This window comes from Ranitomeya imitator, chromosome 2 (assembly GCF_032444005.1).
Source record: "Ranitomeya imitator isolate aRanImi1 chromosome 2, aRanImi1.pri, whole genome shotgun sequence".
Taxonomy (NCBI): Eukaryota; Metazoa; Chordata; class Amphibia; order Anura; family Dendrobatidae; genus Ranitomeya; species Ranitomeya imitator.
Window position 1 is genome coordinate 820,917,240 of NC_091283.1, and position 24,600 is coordinate 820,941,839.

At 42.5% G+C, this 24,600-nt stretch overlaps 1 protein-coding gene across 1 annotated transcript in view; it reads right to left on the reverse strand.

The window, feature by feature from the left end:
• The window catches only part of DOCK1 (dedicator of cytokinesis 1), a 421,618-nt gene extending 416,827 nt beyond the window's left edge, over positions 1–4,791 (reverse strand). The window contains exon 1 of the mRNA XM_069753948.1: positions 4,366–4,791. Within this exon, the coding sequence (XP_069610049.1) occupies positions 4,366–4,411 (46 nt within the window). The 5' untranslated portion in view covers positions 4,412–4,791. The remainder of the gene's footprint in view (positions 1–4,365) is intronic.
• Between the last annotated feature and the right edge of the window lie 19,809 nt (positions 4,792–24,600).

Genomic DNA, 24,600 nt, shown 5'->3' on the forward strand with positions numbered 1-24,600 from the left:
TGAATTTCCGGCTTTTCTCTCTAACACCGCTGCGTTTTTCTCGCAAGTCACACTGTTGGTCCGTGTGTAATCCGTATTTTTCTGGCCCCCATAGACTTTCATTAGTGGATTTTTTGCGCAATACGGTGACAAACGCAGCATACTGCAATTTTCTATGGCCGTAGAAGACCGTATAATACGGATCAGTAAAACACGGCTGATAGGAGCTGGGGCATAGAGAAGCATTGTACCGTATGCAATCGGTATTTTATGAACCGCTCATACGTCCGTAAAACTCGCAGGTGTGAGGTCGGCCTAAGGCAAAAATTTTCGATAAAGATATACTTAGGGATTCAGTGTTTATTTCAAATGTAAAGTTACTCTATAGCAATGTATGGGTTTGCCTTGTTGAAAACGCAATTAAAGTTTAACCTCCGCTAATTTATTTTTAAATAGTGAAGTGGAAAGGAAAAATAGATTAAAAACATTCAACTTTAGAAAAAAAACTACCATAGGCATAGGTATGGCAGAAAATGGCGCATAAAGACTGAATCCCTAAAAAGATCTTAATGAAACTTGGAAGATAACGTTGTTGTACTAATATGAACTAATTCCAATAAAAAAAACGGAGCTCAAAATCGTTTTTCCGTTTCCAACCGTGATAACACTGTAGGCATAGGTATGGCAGAATATGGCGCATAAAGACTGAATCCCTAAAAAGATCTTAATGAAACTTGGAAGATAACGTTGTTGTACTAATATGAACTTATTCCAATAAAAAACACGGAGCTTAAAACCATTATTCGTAATTCTTACCAAAGTGATGATGGGAGAGCCTGGTGTTGATGCTTGACTTCAGTAAGGTACAGTCACACATAGCGACGCTGCAGCGATATAGACAACGAGCCGATCACTGGAGCGTCGCTGTTTATGTCGCTGTAGAGACGTCAAACAGAACGATGCAGGAGCGATCCAGTGACGTAACGGCGACTCGCTTATTGTTCTCGCTCCATGTAAAACGTTGCTGGCGTTGTTGCTTTTGATGTCAAACATGACGATACGCGCCGATCTAGCGACCAAATGAAGTTCCGGACTTCTAGCTCCGACCAGCGATGGCACAGCGGGATCCAGATCGCTGCTGCGTGTCAAACACAACGAGATCGCTATACAGGACGCTGCAACGTCACAGATCGCTGTCGTTCTCGTTGCAAAGTTGCCGAGTGTGACGGTACCTTAAGATATGCCCCAGCCAGCATGTCCACTTACTCTGCATTCTGTGGTTGCTGGGTACTGGATGTGTGAGAGGAGGGTTTATAAACTATCTCAAGGTAAACAATATTAGGCTAGGTTCTCATTGCGTCAGGGCAATCCGTTTAGCGCTAAGCGCTAGTGGATTGCGCTAACGCAATGTCTTTTTAGGGGTCGCGTTAAATGTCCCCGCTAGCGCTAGCTGCAAGCAGCGTCCGAGGCGCGCCACAAAAGAACGGCACATCGCTAGCGCGTGCCGAAAATGGCACGCACTAGCAATGCGCTTTAACATTGCTGGCAATGGGAGCGTTAACGGACACGTTGCACGGCGTTAATTTCGCCGTGCAACGCTGTCTGTTAGCGCTCACCCGAAAACTAAATGAGAACCTAGCCTTAATATTATCTCACTCAAAACATCCCCCTCCCTCTCTCAGTTCAGGTACACAGAGAAGGGAGTTGTAAGGCTATGTGCACACGTTCCGTATTTTTCGCGGTTTTTTTCTATAAAAATGCGATAAAAACGTGAAAAAAACGCTTACATACGGTTCCCAATCATTTCAATGTAATCCGCAAAACTTGTGCAAATGTTGCGATTTTTTTCCGCGAAAAAAAACAAATCGCGGAAAAAAAAGCAACATGTTCATTAATTCGGCGGAATCGCTGATTTCCCGCACACTGTAAAAAATCTACCATAGGTATAGACAAATATGACTAAAAAAATCTACCATAGGCAAAATCTACCATAGGCATAGGTATAGACAAATGACACATAGGGTTTTAGTATTTTCCAGTGCAATCTGACAAAACATTGGATCGCACCCAGACCAATATTATGCTATGGGCAATGCATGCTTGATTATTTCATAGGGGAAAAAAATGAATAAGTTCAAGTTTGATCCTATATTTGGATCAAACTCGGCCATGCAAGTTAAAAATCCAACTGCAGTCGGATGACATCTGAGTGCAGTCCGATTTCTGCGGTCTCGCAGAATTCAGATGATGGAGACATTTTTACCTACCTCTCCTCATCTCAGAGAATCGGATCACACTGTAATCGCTGATCAGAGTGTCATTCACATAATCGGCCCAATTCACTCAGCTGAGAGAATCTACGGCCCTTAAATAGTAAAAAACAGACAGCACTTGGATGACACATGGACGGCATCTGTCTGCTATCCGCTTCATTCAAGGATCCATAGACGGGTGTGAACTGTGGTTTGGATCAAAAAACGACGTGTCTTTTTTTATTTGGCGATCTGACTATCACACCTGTATGGCGGAACGTGCTGTGTGACAGTAGCTCTGAGACAAAGCTCGCACACAAAAACTGAACAACTTGTCTGCAATTTGCCGTTCTGTGACCCAAGTCGCACACAGGTCGCAGTGGCATGTTACCTGCATTGATGTCAGTGGCTAGTGAGTCGCATGCAACTTGCGACCAGCGGCAGAAAACGCAACACATGTACAGACATGTGAGACTCTGAATTGCAATCCTGGGAGGTCAAAACATGACAGCATATAAGAAGTTGTTAGATGTGATGCTGCAACGCCGTCATCTCAGTGTGGCACATCACATCGCGGTATAACCGTAGCCTCGGGCTGTGTAATGTGCTGTTTACACAGGCCAATCAGAATTCTATGTGCACAGAACGATGGTGGATATGATTGCTCTGTCCCTATATAGTATTGCGCTTTCGGCAGCACATCGCTAGCTTACACCGGACAATGAGCTGCCGATACCGATCTTCACGCCGCCATGTTTGGGCCAACCACAAAGTTTTGCTTGTTCATCAGATGATTACTAGGATGTTCAACACAAGGGTTAAAAAAAAAAAAAAAAAAAGGCCTGTTCACACTGTTTTTTTTTTCCCTGTCAAAATTATTGAAGTTGAAATTGTTTCAGGAAACGCATGAGTTTTTATTAGACCACGGTCACACGGCAGTATCTTCTTACATTCGAGAAAATCGCTCCAATTACGCTGATCAGACTTTCTCAGATGCGAGAAGAGGAAAAAGAAAATTCCTCCATCTTCTCCTTTCTGTCAGTCCGTGAAAACCAGACTGCACTCTGATGTCATCCGAGTGCAGTCCAATGGTCTCCGCGGACTCATTGCCTCGCACCGCTGAGTATGATCCAAATATCGGACACAAATAGTGAATGCTGCGATCCTTTCCTCGGACAGATTCAGTCTGATGGTAAAAATTCAGACATATTATTATTATTTATTATTATAGCGCCATTTATTCCATGGCGCTTTACATGTGAGGAGGGGTATACATAATCATGATAATGTGTGCAACCTGTAAAGCGCTGCGGAATATGTTAGCGCTATATAAACATAAAAGATTATTATTATTATTATATGCACAGCCCCATAGAATAAAATGCGTCCAAGCGCGATCTGATGTTTTGTCGGACCAAAAATACCGTCTTCACCTGTCCTTACACTGTATCATTATAGTTTACGTTTTTTGTAATTATTTTTTTTTAAGCTTTTGAAACTTTTTTTTTGCATTCTTTAGAACAATTTTCAGACGTTTTTTTTGACATCTGCTAAGAAATGAATAAAGCGCTACCTTTTTATTCTAAGGGAGACCGCCAACAAATTACTGCAAAAGATTCCCAGGCCGCTTCCAGTTTTTTGGCTTTTGTTTTTTTTTAACCCTTCCCTATTGTACAGTACGGAGCATCTTCCTAGTAGTAAAAAATAAAAATAAAAAACATCTGGCGAACGCTCCGCTCGCTTCTTTTTACCCTTTTGGAAGCCTGAGGCGGTTAAAAAGTCGTCAGAGTCCTTTTTTCCGCACGAAGAATTTAGGAAAAGTCTTTCGAGAGCCTTTTTTTTCCCCATAGTGTGAACGTACCCTGTCCGCTGCTCCGGTCTGATCACCGTCAGGTTTTTTTTGTCGCTTATTTTCGTGCAAAATGACACAAATAAACGCGTCTGTGCGGCGGATTGCTGGGATTTAGCGCAGACTGCGGAGGTGGGGAATATCAGCCACATGTGGACACACAGGAAGCAGCGGAGGGACAGAAGTTGTGGCCCAGTGCAGAGGTGCCCCCCACCCTCCCCCAGTCACTCAGAGCACATGCTGGGAGTTGTAGTCCCCCAGTGCAGCCCCACTTCCTGCACTTACCCACTCCATACTTCTCCTCTTTCTTGGTGGGCACCCAGCGAGTCATGGTGCCTGCTGCTCCCCCAGGTCCTGAGCTCAGGGTCGGGCAGCCGTCATTGGGGGAGGTGGGGGGGGCAGCTAGATCCTAAAGTAACAGTGGAAAGTAACTCCTGGTAACAACAAGGAGGGGAGAGCTGGGGATGGACACACTGTAACTTTGTGAGGAGGAGGAGGAGGGAGGAGGTGATGGCCCTGCCCTGGCCGGCGTGTCAGGGATTTCCTGGAGGTAGCTCCTCCCCTAGCTGTGAGAAGAATGGCTGCGGGACACAGGGAAGGTGTGGAGGAGACAGCGCTCAGGCCGCCATTGCCCGGCCTCCTCCTCCTCCGGGAACAACAGAAGAGAGGGAAGAGAGAGAGAACTTTGTTGGGGTCACGTGATTCCGCCGTGACGTCACCACCTCTGGGACGGCAGAAGAAGCGGGACGCCATACGAACCAATAGGAGAGCAGCTTTTATTTTTTTTTATCTAGCCCGTGTTAAATAAGAGGTAAAAACCGATTGGTCGCTATGGGACACTGAAACGTGTCGGTTTCGTTTTGTTATTCTAGCAACCTATCAGAGAGCAGTTTTCATTTAACCAGCGCTGGGAAAATGAAAGCTAAATGGTGATTGGTTGTAATAGTATTTATAGTACATAGTAACCCAATCAGTGAGCAGCGTGTTTTTTTCCTTGTTAATGGAAAATGAGAGCTGAACGGTGATTGGTTGGGATAGGACACTGCACTAGCAGTTGGGTTATATCAATCAGTTAACTAAGCTTTTGTATTAGTGGAAAATGAAAGCTGATTGGTTGGTGTAGACCCAAAGGCTAATTGCGTTGTCTCATTGCAACCTATCGGTGATCAGCTTCTAGAAGTAGAACATGAGAGCTGATTGGATACGGCGACAATAGTTGCAAAACCTCACAGCTGTCAATCAGAGACTGACTTATAGTTTGTAACCTTGGGTCGGTTAGTGACCGATGACCAATCAAAAAGCAGCTTTCAGTTTACAGCCTAAGGGCTCATTCAGACTACAGTTTTTCGTGTATCTGTCCTATGATTGTCTATGGCGGAAAAAACCAGATGTGTCATAGATCCGACTTGTCCATTCAGATCAATGGGTCTTTGGAAAATCGGAGCACACACATGGATCAGTTAAAGGGGTTGTCAAGGATAGGTGATCAGTGGGGGCCCATCCCATGGACACCTGCACCCATCCGCAGATTAAGGCATTTTTATAGCTGACGGAGAACGTATAAGATGGTGGTCGCACCAGACGCCCGAGCGCTGCTCCATTCATTCCCTATGGAGCTGCACAATAAAGCTCAGTCCTTGGTCCTCTGATACCCTATACGTAGCATTGGTGGATATGACAAGGGCACCCCAGCCGGTAGCGTCCCTGGTACCCGCACATGGAGATCGTGAGGAAGCGTGTGACGTCGCTGGCTGCTAGGTACGATGTCCTGTAGGAGCCCCAAAATTAATTACTCATCCTCCCGGGAGGCGATCAGTTTAGGCACTAATTGCCTCACTGGCAATCTATCCGAGTATGTTGATAGGCATCTACAAGGGTGCGTGTTACATTTTCCAGCCTATGTAAAAGATACCCGTCATGTTTTATAAATTCTGGATTCTATTAAATGGAAAAAGGCAATATATTTTGGGATCATTGGATATCACAGTGGTACACGGAGAATGATCAGCAAAAGGTTAAGGTCTAAGGGGTAAGGTTTCTCCTTGTGGAGAGTGACATACCAGCTCTGGCTTTGCGCAGCAAAACGTTAATGATTTTTGGCACAAAATGGATAAATATGCAAATATAGAAGCTGAATTTATCATGGAAAGTATTCTATTTATCCTTAAGTATAATCATTTCATCTATGAGCACCAATTTTACCTGCGAACATGGGGAACAGCCATGGGGACCAGATTTGCCCACAGTTGTGAAGAACCCACCAATTTTGACAAAGGAGGCTTATGGGCAGACCTGGTCCTATGGCGTCGATTCGTTAACGATATTTCTTTTCATATGGGAAGGGTCCCAAGATGCACAGCTGAACTTTCTTGATGAAATCAATCAAAATGACCAGGGTTTGGACTTCACCCCCCATATTCAGTACTGAAAGTGAGAATTTCCTAGATCTCACTATTCTTGTGGATCATGATCGTTTAGCTACTAAGGGCTATAAAAAAAGATAGACTGCAATGCTTGTATTCACATAAACCAGGTGTCATCTTCCTGCATGGCTTACCAATATCTCTAAAGTTCTAGTCGCCCGAATCCGCCAAAACTGCACCCATATGTGGAAAATGCATACTGAGCTCAGAGAGTGAGTTGTGCCGGCGCCGAACAGAAGTGTTTCATGGTGACAGTGTTTAAAACTGCTTTAGCTGCTAACTGCCTCCAATACCAAGACTGGTAAGACTGTCACATATATTTTGTTCTGTTGTGCTGAAGAAAGGACTGTTTATGTGATCCATTTGTGCTGAAGAAAGGCTGCTTTCATTTTGGAGAGGTAACATTTATGCAGCCATGCAGCTGCGGGGACACAAACATAATCTACGAGCACCCCCAAATACTCGGAGAACACCCGAGCATGCTCAGAAATCCCGAGTAACAAACACAGTCGCTCATCACTAATGTGATACCCCAATGTGTCCTGATGGGACCCTTGTCATATCCATTCACTGTAATGAGGTAAGCAGGGTCCGAAAGATGAAACTCAGGACTCCAGTTCAACTGTCTCCATTTGGGGGATAGTCAACGTTTTTGGCGGTAGACCCAAGTTTTCTGGACTATGATATTGCGTCCTGCAAAAAAGATGAACATTGTCCAAGAAACTAGTAACCGGGAGTTCAAAGTTTAAGCTCTCGGACACCACTAGTTCAAAGTGGATGGTTACGCTGGGGGGGGTGCGTTTGGTCACCAATTTAGGGTATAAAGCATCTACCCCGGATGGAGTGTACAGCGAGATCCCAGCCTCAGTGTCCATCGCCTTCTTTATTTTTCTCCCCCCTTTTTATCCGGCCCATGAATCATTATTCCATCCCATGTTATTATTTATATTTCAATATCCAGATGAAATTGAAATAACTGAGAACTCGTATTCTCGGAGGGAATAATGTTTGCTCTTTATTGCTTACTTTGCATTTTTAGGAGATGGTCATGAATATCAGCTTTGCAATTTGGTGGAGTGAGCTGAGAATGTGAATGAGAGAAAAATAAAACAAAAGTGGAGAGAGGTTTTTTTTGTGGATGTTCACAAAACAAAATATCTGGCAAAGATTCCTGCAAAGCGTCTGTTCATCATTACCTCTGAGGCCGCGTTCCCACGTGCAAAATACGCAATTAAAATCTCTGATTTTTGTGGGTTTTTTTATGCCGGTTATTATTATTATTATTATTATTTATTGTTATAGCGCCATTTATTCCATGGCACTTTACATGTGAGGAGGGGTATACATAATAAAAACAAGTACAATAATCTTAAACAATACAAGTCATAACTGGTACAGGAGGAGAGATGATCCTGCCCGCGAGGGCTCACAATCTACAAGGGATGGGTGAGGATACAGTAGGTGAGGGTAGAGCTGGTCGTGCAGTGGTTTGGTCGATCGGTGGTTACTGCAGGTTGTAGGCTTGTCGGAAGAGGTGGGTCTTCAGGTTCTTTTTGAAGGTTTCGATGGTAGGTGAGAGTCTGATGTGTTGTGGTAGAGGGTTCCAGAGTAGGGGTGATACGCGAGAGAAATCTTGTATACGATTGTGAGAAGAGGAGATAAGAGGGGAGTAGAGATGGAGATCTTGTGAGGATCGGAGGTTGCGGGTAGGAAAGTACTGGGAGACGAGGTCACAGATGTATGGAGGAGACAGATTGTGGATGGCTTTGTACGTCATGGTTAGGGTTTTGTACTGGAGTCTCTGGGGAGCCAGTGAAGGGATTGACAGAGGGGAGAGGCCGGGGAATAGCGGGGGGACAGGTGGATTAGTCGGGCAGCAGAGTTTAGAATAGATTGGAGGGGTGCGAGAGTGTTAGAGGGGAGGCCACAGAGCAGGAGGTTGCAGTAGTCAAGGCGAGAGATGATGAGGGCATGGACTAGGGTTTTTGCAGATTCATGGTTGAGGAATCCGGCCGGTTCCGCTGTTTAAATTCATTTTTGGTGCACTTTTTTTTTTTAATGCAGAAACGTCCACGTACATGAGGTTTTGTCTCTGGCAATGAGCCTTTAAGAAAACAAAATGAAAACGTTTAATTGACAGCTAAAACATTGGGTTTGATTAAAAATAAATGCTATTTTTTCACTTTTTTGAAATAGGAGTACTCCCATTTTTTATTTTATACTGTAATCCAGTGGTCTGGACCTTGTGGCTTGTATGCACACTTTATAAGATTGATACTGCTTTATCTTTTTGGAGGATTTTTTTTACCTATCTAATATCTATCCATCTATCTTTCTTACATCTATCTATTTGTCTAATAATTCATTTTATATTTATATTTACCAAATATTAACTGGTCAAAATCAGACATTACTTTTCAATTGTGGTTCAACAGAAATTAGTATTCAGAAGCTTAAAGGAGTTGTCCTTTCCTAATCTACAAGTCTGCAAGCCCTCTATGTGACTGCAGACTTGTGGATCCTCACATCTCGGGCACTGCGGATTCTCCAGTGCTGGGAGCAGAGGGCCTGTGATCGCAACTATATGATTGGCATACATGTAGTCACATGCCGACTAGTGTGTATTGCAAGAGTATTGAGCGAGATACAGTCTAGTCGGAATGTGGCCAAAAGTATACAAATCACATACTTCCCGGTGACGAACCTGACAGCACACAGTGCACACGATGCGAGGATTCTCAAGTCTACAGTCACATAGAGTGTCTGCAGACTTGTAGATTAAGACCAGACTACCCCTTTAAGCTTCTGAATCTATCATTCATCTATCCTATATCTATCTATCTATCTATCTATCTATCTATTTATCTATCTATCTATCTATCTATCTTCTACCATCTATCTATCTATCTATCTATCTATCTATCTATCTATCTATCTATCTTCTATTTATCTAGAAAAAATGGAACAGCACCATATAGATGAATTCAAGGTGCAGGGCCCTCCAAACAAATACTGGTATCCATTTCTATAAATAATAAAAAAAGAAAAAAGGCAGTACTCCAATAAATGATGAAAAAAGTGGACTTTATTAGCCCATATGGTGTGGCAAAGTTTCGGCTGTGACCAGTCTATCTATCTATCTATCTATCTATCTATCTATCTATCTATCTATCTATCTATCTATCTATCTATCTGTCTGTCTAATATCTATCTACCGGTATCTATTATCTATCATCTTTCTATTATCTATCTATCTATCTATCTATCTATCTATCTATCTATCTATCTATCTATCTATCATCTATCTATCTATCTATCTATCTATCTATCTATCTAATATCTATCATCTATCTACCTATCTATCTATTATCTATCTAATATCTATCATCTATCTACCTATCTATCTATTATCTATCTTATATCTATCATCTATCTATGCATTATATATCTATTATCTATCTTATATCTATGTATTATCTATCTATTATCTATTTAATATCTATTATCTATCTAATATCTATCTATTATCTATCATCTTTTTATGTATTATCCATCTATCTTATATCTATGTATTATCTATCTATTATCTATTTAATATCTATTATTTATCTATCTTTTTATCTATCTATCTGTCTGTAGCGATGTCTATACCATATACTACAATTTTTATCTTTTGTGTAATTCCTTCCTTTAACTGCTGAACATTGTGTTACTGTAATGTCGGATCTTATTTGGAAACGTTCCGTCTGAATTGTAAAGTGCTGCGGAATATGTCGGTGTTGTATAAATAAACTGATTATGGAAAGTTCCACATTTTGCTGTGGCAGATGTCTTGCATCCTTTAATGAAAGTGTCACAAGTAAACTGGGTGCAATGTGAATTTACATGCGGGAAGAAGGAGCCTTTCAGCGAGTCGTGTGACATAAATGGTGGCACACTTTTCAGTCTTTGCTTATCCGCTTCAACAACTCAGATGATAAAAAAAAAGCGAAACAAAGAGACCCTTGTATATGTTAATACAGGAGCTGAGACTGCGGGGACATGGAGGGTGCTGGATGCTGCTCCATAGCACCAGGACGCGCTCGTTAGATCCCTCTCTTCTGCACCGCGCACCGCTGCTCCGTTATTGTAGTGATCAGAGGCATCATCAGCCGTGTCCTGCAATAAAAAGTAGATGATTCTATAAAATATTAGAACATTGCATAAAAAGCAATTAAGACATTTCTCCTGCTGTTCTTGAGATATTAACATTTCTCTTTTGTATTCAGGTCATTGCTTCAGTGACCGACCACAAGCCGTGGTTGAACTTGCACCGTGCTTACAAGCTCTTTTGTATTGTGCTTGTAAGCACTGTTTAATCTGGCCAGGATCACTGGTGTGTACCGTCATTTCCTAATGCAGGCCAGCTTCAGCGCAGTGTTTACAATCTACACCGCAGCGGTGGTCGGTTTCCTAGGCAATTAGCTGTAAACAAAGAGAAAATTAAAGGGTAGATAACTCAAGAATGGCTGCATATTTTAATAAACAGTGAACTGCAAAAAATGCTTAACGAGCAGAGGTCACGACTAGGCCCGGGGGGTGAAGGGCCCGTCGACCTCAGCAGAAATGTCAACTCAGACGCAGATCCAGCTAAAGTGTATCGCAGAGCAATGTCAGCGGCAATACACGCTGCCGGCCAATCAGAGGCAAGCAGCTGATGTCATCGTGCACCGGACTGGGGGCGCATGGAAGTGACATCATGTGCTCCCGTCGCTTATATGCTGAAGTCAACTGCCGCCTTCACAAGAGCATGCCGTGTGGCGGGGGAGGAGATGGGAGGTGAGTACACAGTGGCCATACTACTGCCTGGATGACTATGGGCTGTGCATTATACTTTATGGATGACTATGGGCTGTACATTATACTACATGGATGACTATGGGCTGTGCATTATACTTTATGGAAGACGATGGGCTGTGCATTATACGTTATGGATGACTATGGGTTGTGCATTATACTTTATGGAAGACGATGGGCTGTGCATTATACTTTATGGAAGACTATGGGCTGTGCATTATACTTTATGGAAGACTATAGGCTGTGCATTATACTTTATGGAAGACTATGGGCTGTGCATTATACTTTATGGAAGACTATGGGCTGTGCATTATACTTTATTGAAGACTATGGGCTGTGCATTATACTTTATGGATGACTATGGGATGTGCATTATACTTTATGGAAGACTATGGGCTGTGCATTATACTTTATGGAAGACTATGGGCTGTGCATTATACTTTATGGATGACTATGGGCTGTGCTTTATCCTTTATGGAAGACTATGGGCTGTGTATTATACTTTATGGATGACTATGGGATGTGCATTATACTTTATGGAAGACTATGGGCTGTGCATTATACTTTATGGATGACTATGGGATGTGCTTTATCCTTTATGGAAGACTATGGGCTGTGCATTATACTTTATGGATGACTATGGGATGTGCATTATACTTTATGGAAGACTATGGGCTGTGCATTATACTTTATGGAAGACTATGGGCTGTGCATTATACTTTATTGAAGACTATGGGCTGTGCATTATACTTTATGGATGACTATGGGATGTGCATTATACTTTATGGAAGACTATGGGATGTGCATTATACTTTATGGATGACTATGGGATGTGCATTATACTTTATGGAAGACTATGGGCTGTGCATTATACTTTATGGAAGACTATGGGCTGTGCATTATACTTTATGGATGACTATGGGCTGTGCGTTATCCTTTATGAAAGACTATGGGCTGTGCGTTATACTTTATGGAAGACTATGGGCTGTGCATTATACTTTATGGAAGACTATGGGCTGTGTATTATACTTTATGGATGACTATGGGATGTGCATTATTGTTGTGAATTCTGTGGCAGAGCTCCCTCCTGTGGTCACAAGTGGTACTTCGGCTGATTCTCTCTGGGAGCTTCCGTTTGTGGAGGAAAGTGGTACTGCGGCTTCTGAGTTTCCTCCCTCAGGTGATCTGGTGAGGTCGTTAGGTGCTTCTCTACTTAACTCCACCTAATGCTTTGATCCATGCTTCCTGTCAATGTTCCAGTGTTGGACTTGTTTTTCCCTGGATCATTCCTGTGGCCTGCTGCTCTGCATAGCTAAGTTCTTCTTTGCTATTTGTTTGCTATTTTTTCTGTCCAGCTTGTCTAATTGTTTTGCTGGAAGCTCTGGGACGCAAAGGGTGTACCTCCGTGCCGTTAGTTCGGTACGGAGGGTCTTTTTGCCCCCTTTGCGTGGTTTTCTTTAGGGTTTTGTGTAGACCGCAAAGTTATCTTTCCTATCCTCGCTCTGTTAAGAAAGTCGGGCCTCACTTTGCTGAATCTATTTCATCCCTACGTTTGTCTTTTCATCTTAACTCACAGTCATTATATGTGGGGGGCTGCCTTTTCCTTTGGGGTATTTCTCTGAGGCAAGGTAGGCTTATTTTCTATCTTCAGGCTAGTTAGTTTCTCAGGCTGTGCCGAGTTGCATAGGCAGAGTTAGGCGCAATCCACGGCTGCCTCTAGTGTTGTTTGCAGAGGATTAGGGATTGCGGTGTGCAGAGTTCCCACGTCTCAGAGCTCGTTCTATTATTTTGGGTTATTGTCAGATCACTGTATGTGCTCTGACCGCTATGTCCATTGTGATACTGAATTGCCTATCACAACACATTATACTTTATGGAAGACTATGGGCTGTGCATTATACTTCATGGAAGACTATGGGCTGTGCATTATACTTTATGGATGACTATGGGATGTGCATTATACTTTATGGATAACTATGGGATGTGCATTATACTTTATGGAAGACTATGGGCTGTGCATAATACATTATGAATGACTATGGGATGTGCATTATAATTTATGAATGACTATGGAGGTGAAATATGCTTTATGGAGGACTATGGTATATGCATTATACTATATGAATGACAATGTGCTGTGTATTATACTTTATGGATGACAATGGACTGTGCATTATACTTTATGGAGGACTATGGGCTGTGCATTATCCTTTATGGAAGACTATGGGCTGTGCGTTATACTTTATGGAAGACTATGGGCTGTGCATTATACTTTATGGAAGACTATGGGCTGTGTATTATACTTTATGGATGACTATGGGATGTGCATTATACTTTATGGAAGACTATGGGCTGTGCATTATACTTCATGGAAGACTATGGGCTGTGCATTATACTTTATGGATGACTATGGGCTGTGCATTATACTTTATGGATAACTATGGGATGTGCATTATACTTTATTTGAAGACTATGGGCTGTGCATAATACATTATGAATGACTATGGGATGTGCATTATAATTTATGAATGACTATGGAGGTGAAATATGCTTTATGGAGGACTATGGTATATGCATTATACTATATGAATGGCAATGTGCTGTGTATTATACTTTATGGATGACAATGGACTGTGCATTATACTTTATGGAGGACTATGGGATGTACATTATACTATATGGATGACAATGTGCTGTGTATTATACTTTATTGATGACAATGGACTGTGCATTATACTTTATGGAGGACTATGACATGTGCATTATGCTTTATGGTGGACGACTATGGGATGTACATTATACTATATGGATGACAATGTGCTGTGTATTATACTTTATGGATGACAATGAGCTGTGCATTATGCTTTATGGAGGACTATGGGATGTGCATTATGCTTTATGTTGGACTATGGGATGTACATTATACTATATGGATGACAATGTGCTGTGTATTATACTTTATGGATAACAATGAGCTGTGCATTATGCTTTATGGAGGACTAAGGGATGTACATTATACTATATGGATGACAATACTTTATAACATATGGATGACAATACTTTATGGATGGCAATGAGCTGTGCATTATACTTTATGGAGAACTATGGGATGTGCATTATACTTTACAGATGACAATAGGCTGTGCATTATACATAATGGATGATTATGGTCTGTGCCTTATACTATATGGATGACTATGGGGGTGCATTATACTATATGGAGGACTATGGGCTGTGAATTATACTATATGAAGAACTATGGGAACGTGCATTATACTTTATGGATGACAATAGACTGCATTATATATTATGGATGACTATGGGCTGTGCATTATACTATATGGATGACTATGGAGGTGCATTCAACTTTATGGTAGACTATGGGCTGTGCATTATACATTATGAATGACTATGGGCTGTGCATTATGCTATATGGATGACTGTGGGGGTGTATTATGCTATATGGAGGACTATAGTCTGTGCATTATACATTATGGATGACTATGAGCTGTGCGTTATATTATATGGATGACTATAGAGTCACACTATACTATATAGATGACTATGGGATGTGCATTATACTTTATGGATAACAATAGGTTGTGCATTATACTATATGTTTGACTATGGGCTGTGCATTATACATTATGGATGACTGTGGGAGTGCAATATACTATATGGTGGACTATAGGCTGTGCATAATACACTATGGATGACTATGGGCTGTGCATTATACATTATGGATGACCGGGGGTGCATTATACTATATGGAGGACTGTTGTCTGTGCCTTACACATTATGAAGGACTTGACCTGTTCAGTATATTATATGAAGCACTATGAGGGACCATTATACTATATAGAGGAATATGGGCTAAGCAGTTTATTATATGGAGGACTATGGGATGCATTATACTATATGGAGGTTTATGGGAGTGCATTATACTATATGGAGGACTATGGGGCATGCATTATACTTCTGCTATAAGGCCCCATGACCTCTACATACACCTCTGTTTTATTAAGCAGCAGGGTGGGGAATATATATATCCCCAGTCCTGGGCCAAGATGAGGGACAAATATACCAGGATGGAATGAGTATAGAGAAAATAAGTATTTCATACACTGCCGATTTTGCAAGTTTTCCCACCTACAGAGAATGGAGAGGTCTGTAATTTTTATCGTAGGTACAATTCACCTGTGAGAGACAGAATCTAAATATAAAAAAAAAAAACAGAAAATCACGCCACTGTTATCAAGCACTATCCAACAACACTTATATATGAATATGGGAATATCTTTTTAACCCCTTCACGACCTATGGTGTATTGATGCTGAGTCCGTCGGCAGGGAGAAGGCCCAGGACTGGGGATCACCCTTAAGAAGGGACACTACAATCCCCACTCGTCGTTATTCACTTCCTGAGGAACGAGGGCATAGCCTGATATACAATTTACAGGCTCCCTTAAAAACCATAAATTTATCTCTCCCTATAGAGAAACTTTTGAGGAGAGAAATCTTAAGTTCCGGTTGAGCATGGGCATGAGCAGAGAACAAGAACCCAGACACAAGCTGAAACTGCTGCATTACCTTAGACCGCAACTCCGTAACCTCATCCATGAGGGTCTGGATCAGGCATGCAAAAGCCTCCGCTTGAGCCATATGGTCTCCAGTAATAATGTTACACTCGGACACGGCTAAGTTCTGCTAACAACACAGCATACAACTATGACACCAACCTGTGCTTGTCCCTAAACTCCCCTAATGCCCTATGTGGGTCCTTTTCCCCACCGCCGTCACATACCTAGTCACTGAATGTCACCTCAATGTACCCTGGCTAGTGCACTGGCTGGCAAGGGTGCTAGCCTCACCATTGCAGATGGTAAAACACAGGTGACGAGTCAAACTTTGGACAAACAAGAAAAAAACAAGGGACAATATACTCAGCTTCAGGTTCTGCTGATAACCTACGCAGCAGCAAAGAAGATAGCACCTGGTATCTGAACTCCTATGGCTGCAGCAAAACCACCGACACAGGAGAGCTCCTCACTCCAGGCTGGTCTGCATGGAATAACTATTACCGATGATGAGCTGATGGGTCATGTGACTATTTAAAGGTTGGTGGGAGTGGTTACCAACCAACATCAGCTGACCAGCCTAAAAGAACAGCCAGCAAGAGACTGATATTAACTCTTGCTGGACCAGAAGGAAAAAACATTTAAATTACAGCAGAACCAGAGCTGCCACGAATCGCATAATGAATTGTGACAACACATCTGGATATCTTCACACCTTTGTGATTTGCAAACCTTCAGTCATATTTCGATTTGACGTTTCCGGCCTTACTCAATTCACTTGTATTGAACGAAGCCTCGCACGTCTAGATGGCACCATGACGGTGTGTATGCAAATCACATACATGCAGTCAAGTGCCTGCTGCTCCGAAACTGGAAAATCTTGACAACACATGTATTGTGTACCCCCCTAGTCTGTGTACCCTTAGTCTTCTTAGTCAAAAAATGTCCATAGACTCTTCTGATTTCCAAAGAATAAATAGAGTATTACCCATCCATCAAAGATCAGCGAAAGCATAGACACTGCCTATAGTTTTTATTTAAAAGTTTAGTGTTGCTTTAATAACTTATGAAAACTCCAGAGCTGTAATCAATCATTATATTCTCTGATAACGAGATGACTGAACTAACTCTGTCCCTTTCTACACAGCAAAGCTTACAAGGGAGTTGCAGAGAGCAGGAAATGTGATGCTATCGTTTTTGATCGAATAGCCAGTGTGAAAATTATAATATTTTAGGATTTTTTTAACCTAAAAATAAGATTAAATAGAGTACATACTGTATAAAGGGAAAAAGTTGCTGATTGCTGGGAGTCCGACCACTGGGAACCCAGCAATCCTTAGATCGGGACTCTGGAACCCCGAGAAAGAGGCTCTGCAGCCCTATCCTCGATGCTTGACCTCCACTTCATTTTTTGTCTGTGGGGCTGCCGGAAATAGAAGAGCGTTGTACAATAGACAATGAATGGAGTAGAAGTTGAGCATGTGCATCTCCGCTCCATCCTGTACAGGGTTGCAGAGCCCCGATGTCACGAAGTGACTGTCCTGGTGTAACACGACCTGACGGGTCGGTCACAAAACGACGGAACACACAAGGGTACACCGGGGACACTTTAACAACGGTGGGCCCTGATGGTAGGGAACGGGGAATGGGCACCTCCTGCACTCACCTGAGGCTGTGCCCTGATCTTACTACCGTCCCTATACAGGTTCTTTCAACACGTCGCCGACCAGGATACCTTGTCCCTCACTTGCCCTGCTCTAATCCCTATGTAGGGAACTGGCAGGTGAGAGCACTGGTCCCACCGCTGCACTAATACAACACAAGGAGAGTTACACAACAAAGGGACAACGAAACAATAACAGCACACTTAGCTTTCTCTGCTGCAATGCACCGCACAGCAGAGTAAGGCACCAGGAATCAGGATTCAACTGCAGAACCAAAGCACTTAGCAAGCAGCACTTCCAGAAAGGTTGGTATCCAAAGGACCTGTATAACCAACAGTCAGCTGATGCACCAGGTGACCTTTTAAAGGAAGGTGGGAGTGGTAACAAACTTCAGCTGAACCAGAAGCAATGCAATGCAATATCACCAGCGGCCACCAGGGGGAGAAAACTGCATTAACCCCCAATGACCAGAAAGGAAAAAACATTTTAGTCTGAAGGAAACCAGATCTGCCACAGATCCAAACATAGATCGTGACACCCGATATCTGGATCAGCTGGGAATCCCAGAGGTCATACCGTAGTGATCAGCAAGTTATACCCCATCCTATGGAAAGGGAATATAGTTTTTTTGGGGGGAACACCAACCCTTTGAATAATATTAAACAAAAATACTAGTTCCAGAATATTAATGTACCCATATAATTAGCGACTCATAACAATTTTGCATAACAAGGAGAAAACAGACCAAATATACTAAAAATGTAAAAATATATAAACAATCTTAAATGTGTATGGGTACAATATAGTTTCATCCATAGATGAAAAAAAGGCTAGAGGATTGGTCAGGAGAAAAGTGACAATATGCGTGCAACAAGATAAATTTAATTTGAAGGGGTTCACATCAGACATCTATATCAACTGATACTCTCAAATTCAGCTATTGCCCCCTGAGGAAGCGACATTAACGCGAAACACGAGTTGGAAAATGTGGCCATGGTCTTAGCAGGATCTACAAACATTATGGGTAATTACTCTTGTCATTGATTATACCCTTCTCTATTACATGTAAGGCGTGTACCATATATCTATTAATACCTTATGATAGACAATGTATCACTGCTCCTCTATTGGATTGTTTTCTCTTTTACTATATACAGACCAATAACTGAATTTGAGAATATCAATTGATATAGATGTCTGATGTGAACCCCTTCTAATTAAATTAATTTATTTTATTATTAATACAATCTTTAAATTTTTTAGTATATTTGGACTCTGTTTTCTCCTTGTTATGCCCTTTGAATACTATGTTGTTGTTGATGATGACGACACATCCCCTTATAAATCATTAGAATGTTTCCTAACTGGAGTTTTTGGTGTTATAGTTGTATGTTTATTACATTTTACTGATGTATTTTCTCTACTCTGACATCTGGATTCGGGAAACGCTAAGCCAAAATATAATTGGGTAAAACAAAATTGTTTCAGATTCCTTCGATGAAGATGTCGGTGGGGAGACGTGATGAGTCGTGCAATGTGCAATGTGACGCGAGGACGATGTGCATAATAGGTTATTATTTTTTACAGCTTAGAAGACATTTCTCTTCTCTTTTAGCTGCTTATATCGCTACTAGATGGTGGCCCGATTCTAACGCATCGGGTATTCTAGAATATGTATGTATGTATGTATGTCGCGCTTAGCACAGCCACGTAGTATATAGCACAGTCAGATTAGTATATAACGCAGCCATGTATATAGCACAGCCACGTAGTATATAGCACAGCCACGTAGTATATAGCACAGCCACGTAGTATATAGCACAGCCACATAGTATATAGCACAGCCACGTAGTATATAGCAGCCACATAGTATATAGCAGCCATATAGTATATAGCACAGCCACATAGTATTTAGCAGCCATGTAGTGTATAGCAGCCACGTAGTATATAACACAGCCCACATAATATATAGCACAGTCCATGTAATACATAGCACAGCCCACGCAGTATATAACACAGGCCACGCAGTATATAACACAGGCCATGCAGTAGATAACACTGCCCACGTAGTATATAGCAGCCAGGCAGTATATAACACAGCCCACGTAATATATAGCACAGCCCACGTAGTATATAACACAGCCCACGTAGTATATAACACAGGCCACTCAGTATATTACACAGCCCATGCAGTATATAACACAGCCCACATAGTATATAGCAGTGTGGGCACCATATCCCTGTTAAAAAATAAAATAAAAAATAGTTACTGTATATACTCACCCTCCAACATCCACCGAAGCTGTCCCGATGCACGCGATGCTGCCGCCAGCTTCCATTCTCAGTGATGCATTGCAAAATTACCCACATGACATGCATAGGCAGCATCAGTAGTAAAAAATTGGTCCGGGATGGGGCGACACACTGGCACTGACTGGAGGGGAGTAGGGAGGGGGCACTGACTGGAGGAGAGTAGGGGGGGCTAATTCGTGGCCGGACTAAGCCTGTCGCTGATTGGTCAGCGACACAGGATTTTTGTTACAGACAGAAAAACAGACAGACAGACAGATGGAAGTACCCCTTAGACGATTATATATATAGACTAGATGGTGGCCCGATTCTAACGCATCGGGTATTCTAGAATATGTATGTAGTTTATTTATGAAGATTTGAGAAAAATGCAATGAATACACAAGATTCGGCCGGCCGGGCGTGACCAAATAGCGAAGTGTGGTTCAAATCCCGTGCCAATTGGCGGCCGGACTGCATCTGTCGCTGATTTGCGGCCTGCCAGTGGCGACTAATCAGTGTAGCCAGGGCGAGCTCCAGGTTTTTGAGGGCTCCGGGCGAAAGAGTCTCACAGCCCACGTAGCATATAAAAGCCCACGTAGTATATAGCACAGCCACGTAGTATATAGCACAGCCACGTAGTATATAGCACAGCTACGTAGTATATAACACAGCCAAAGTAGTATATAGCACAGCCCACGCGGTATATAACTCAGGCCACGTAGTATATAACACAGCCACGTAGTATATAGCACAGCCGCGTAGTATATTGCACAGCCACGTAGTATATAACACAGCCACGTAATATATAGCACAGCCCACGTAGTATATAGCACAGCCCACGTAGTATATTGCACAGCCCACGCAGTATATTGCACAGCGAGGTAGTATATAGCAGCCCACGTAGTATATAGCACAGCCCATGCAGTATATAACAGCCCACGTAGTATATAACAGCCACGTAGTATATTGCACAGCCCACATGGTATATAGCACAGCTACGTAGTATATAACACAGCCCACGTAGTATATTGCACAGCCCACATAGTATATTGCACAGCGACGTAGTATATAGCACAGCGACATAGTATATAACACAGCCCACGTAGTATATAACACAGCCACGTAGTATATAACAGCCACGTAGTATATTGCACAGCCCACATGGTATATATCACAGCTACGTAGTATATAACACAGCCCACATAGTATATAGCACAGCCCACGTAGTATATAGCACAGCCACGTAGTATATTGCACAGCCCACGTAGTATATTGCACAGCCCACGAAGTATATTGCACAGCAACATAGTATATAGCACAGCAACGTAGTATATAACACAGCCCACGTAGTATATAGCACAGCCCACGTAGTATAACACAGCTCACATAGTATATAACACAGCCACGTAGTATATAGCACAGCCCACGCAGTATATAACACAGCCCATGTAGTACATAACACAGCCACGTAGTAAATATCACTGCCAAGTAGTATATAGCACAACTACGTAGTATATAGCACAGTCACGCTGTATATTGCACAGCCACATTGTATATTGCACAGCCATGTAGTATATAGCACAGCCCATGTAGCATATAGCACAGCCCACGCAGTATATATCACAGTCCACATAGTATATAACAGCCACGTAGTATATAGAACAGCCGCACAGTATATTGCACAGCCACGTAGTATATAACACCGACACATAGTATATAGCACAGCCCACATAGTATATAGCACAGCCCACGTAGTATATAGCACAGCCACGCAGTATATAGCACAGTCCACGTAGTATATTGCACAGCGACATAGTATATAGCACAGCAATATAGTGTATAACACAGCCCAAGTAGTATATAGCACAGCCCTCACAGTATATAACAGCCCACGTAGTATATAACACAGCCACGTATTATATTGCATAGCCCACGTAGAATATAGCACAGCCCACGTAGTATGTTGCACAGCCCACGCAGTATATAACACAGCCACTTAGTATATAACACAGCCACATAGTATATAACACAGTCCACATAGTATATAGCACAGCCCACGCAGTATATAACACAGCCCACGTAGTATATAACACAGCCATGTAGTATATAACATAGCCACATAGTATATTGCACAGCCCACATAGTATATAGCACAGTGACGTAGTATATAACAGCCCACGTAGTATATAACACAGCCCACGTAGTATATAGCACAGCCCACACAGTATATAGCACAGCGACGTAGTATATAACAGCCCACGTAGTATTTAACAGCCACGTAGTATATTGCACAGCCCACGTAGTATATAACACAGCCCATGTAGTATATAACACAGCCCACGCAGTATATAACACAGCCCACGCAGTATATAACACAGCCCACGCAGTGTTGTGAATTCTGTGGCTGAATTCACTCCTGTGGTCACAAGTGGTACTGCAGCTTCTGAGCTTCCTCCCTCAGGTGTTCTGGTGAGCTCGTTAACTGCTTCATTACTTAACTCCGCCTGATGCTGCTATCCTTGCTCCTTGTCAATGTTTCAGTGTTGGATCTGAGCTTCTCCTGATTGTTCCTGTGACCTGCTGCTCTGTATAGCTAAGTGCTTTTTGCTTTTTTGTTGCTTTTTTTCTGTCCAGCTTGTCTTTTGTTTTGCTGGAAGCTCTGAGACGCAAAGGGTGTACCGCCGTGCCGTTAGTTCGGCACGGTGGGGGTTTTTTTGGCCCCCTTTGCGTGGTTTTGCTTTAGGGTTTTTTGTAGACTGCAAAGTTCGCTTTACTGTCCTCGCTCTGTCCTAGAATATCGGGCCCCACTTTGCTGAATCTATTTCATCCCTACGTTTTGTCTTTTCATCTTACTCACAGTCATTATATGTGGGGGGCTGCCTTTTCCTTTGGGGAATTTCTCTGGGGCAAGTCAGGCCTATTTTTCTATCTTCAGGCTAGCTAGTTTCTTAGGCTGTGCCGAGTTGCCTAGGTAGTTGTTAGGCGCAATCCACAGCCGCTTTTAGTTGTGTTTAGGATAGGATCAGGTGTGCAGTCTACAGAGTTTCCACGTCTCAGAGCTCGTTCTTGTATTTTTGGGTATTTGTCAGATCACTGTGTGCGCTCTGATCGCTATGCACACTGTGTTTCTGGATTGCCTTCATAACACCTGTCATTAGCAAACATAACAGTACAAGGAGACCAACTAATGATTCTCAATAGAGGGAAAGAAAAAGTTCTGACATCATTTTTTTTTTTTTTTTTTTCTGCTCTGTGTTCACTTTTTTTTTTTCCCCTAGACATTTGGGTGATTCTGGACACAGGTGTGGACATGGATATTCAGGGTCTGTGCTCTTCAATGGATAATCTCGTTATAAATGTACAAAAAATTCAAGATACTATTGATCAGAAATCTATGTTAGAACCAAGAATTCCTATTCCTGATTTGTTTTTTGGAGATAGAACTAAGTTTCTAAGTTTCAAAAATAATTGTAAGCTATTTCTGGCCTTGAAACCTCATTCTTCTGGTAATCCTATTCAACAGGTTTTGATTATTATTTCTTTTTTGCGCGGCGACCCTCAAGACTGGGCATTTTCTCTTGCGCCAGGAGACCCTGCATTGAGTAGTGTCGATGCGTTTTTCCTGGCGCTCGGATTGCTGTACGATGAGCCTAATTCAGTGGATCAGGCTGAGAAAAATTTGCTGGCTTTGTGCCAGGGTCAGGATGATATAGAAGTATATTGTCAGAAATTTAGGAAATGGTCAGTACTCACTCAGTGGAATGAATCTGCGCTGGCAGCTTTGTTTAGAAAGGGTCTCTCTGAGGCTCTTAAGGATGTCATGGTGGGATTTCCTATGCCTGCTGGTTTGAATGAGTCTTTGTCTTTGGCCATTCAGATCGGTCGACGCTTGCGCGAGCGTAAATCTGTGCACCATTTGGCGGTACTGCCTGAGGTTAAACCTGAGCCTATGCAGTGCGATAGGACTATGACTAGAGTTGAACGGCAGGAATACAGACGTCTGAATGGTCTGTGTTTCTACTGTGGTGATTCCACTCATGCTATTTCTGATTGTCCTAAGCGCACTAAGCGGTCCGCTAGGTCTGCCGTCATTGGTACTGTACAGTCCAAATTCCTTCTGTCCATTACCTTGATATGCTCTTTGTCGTCGTTTTCTGTCATGGCGTTTGTGGATTCGGGCGCTGCCCTGAATCTGATGGATTTGGATTATGCTAAACGTTGTGGGTTTTTCTTGGAGCCTTTGCGGTGTCCTATTCCATTGAGAGGAATTGATGCTACACCTTTGGCCAAGAATAAACCTCAATACTGGGCCCAGCTGACCATGTGCATGGCTCCTGCACATCAGGAAGTTATTCGCTTTCTGGTGCTACATAATCTGCATGATGTGGTCGTGTTGGGGTTGCCATGGCTACAAACCCATAATCCAGTATTGGATTGGAATTCCATGTCGGTATCCAGCTGGGGTTGTCAGGGGGTACATGGTGATGTTCCATTTTTGTCGATTTCGTCATCCACCCCTTCTGAGGTCCCAGAGTTCTTGTCTGATTATCAGGATGTATTTGAAGAGCCCAAGTCCGATGCTCTACCTCCGCATAGGGATTGTGATTGTGCTATCAATTTGATTCCTGGTAGTAAATTCCCTAAAGGTCGATTATTTAATTTATCCGTGCCCGAACACGCCGCTATGCGCAGTTATGTGAAGGAATCCCTGGAGAAGGGACATATTCGC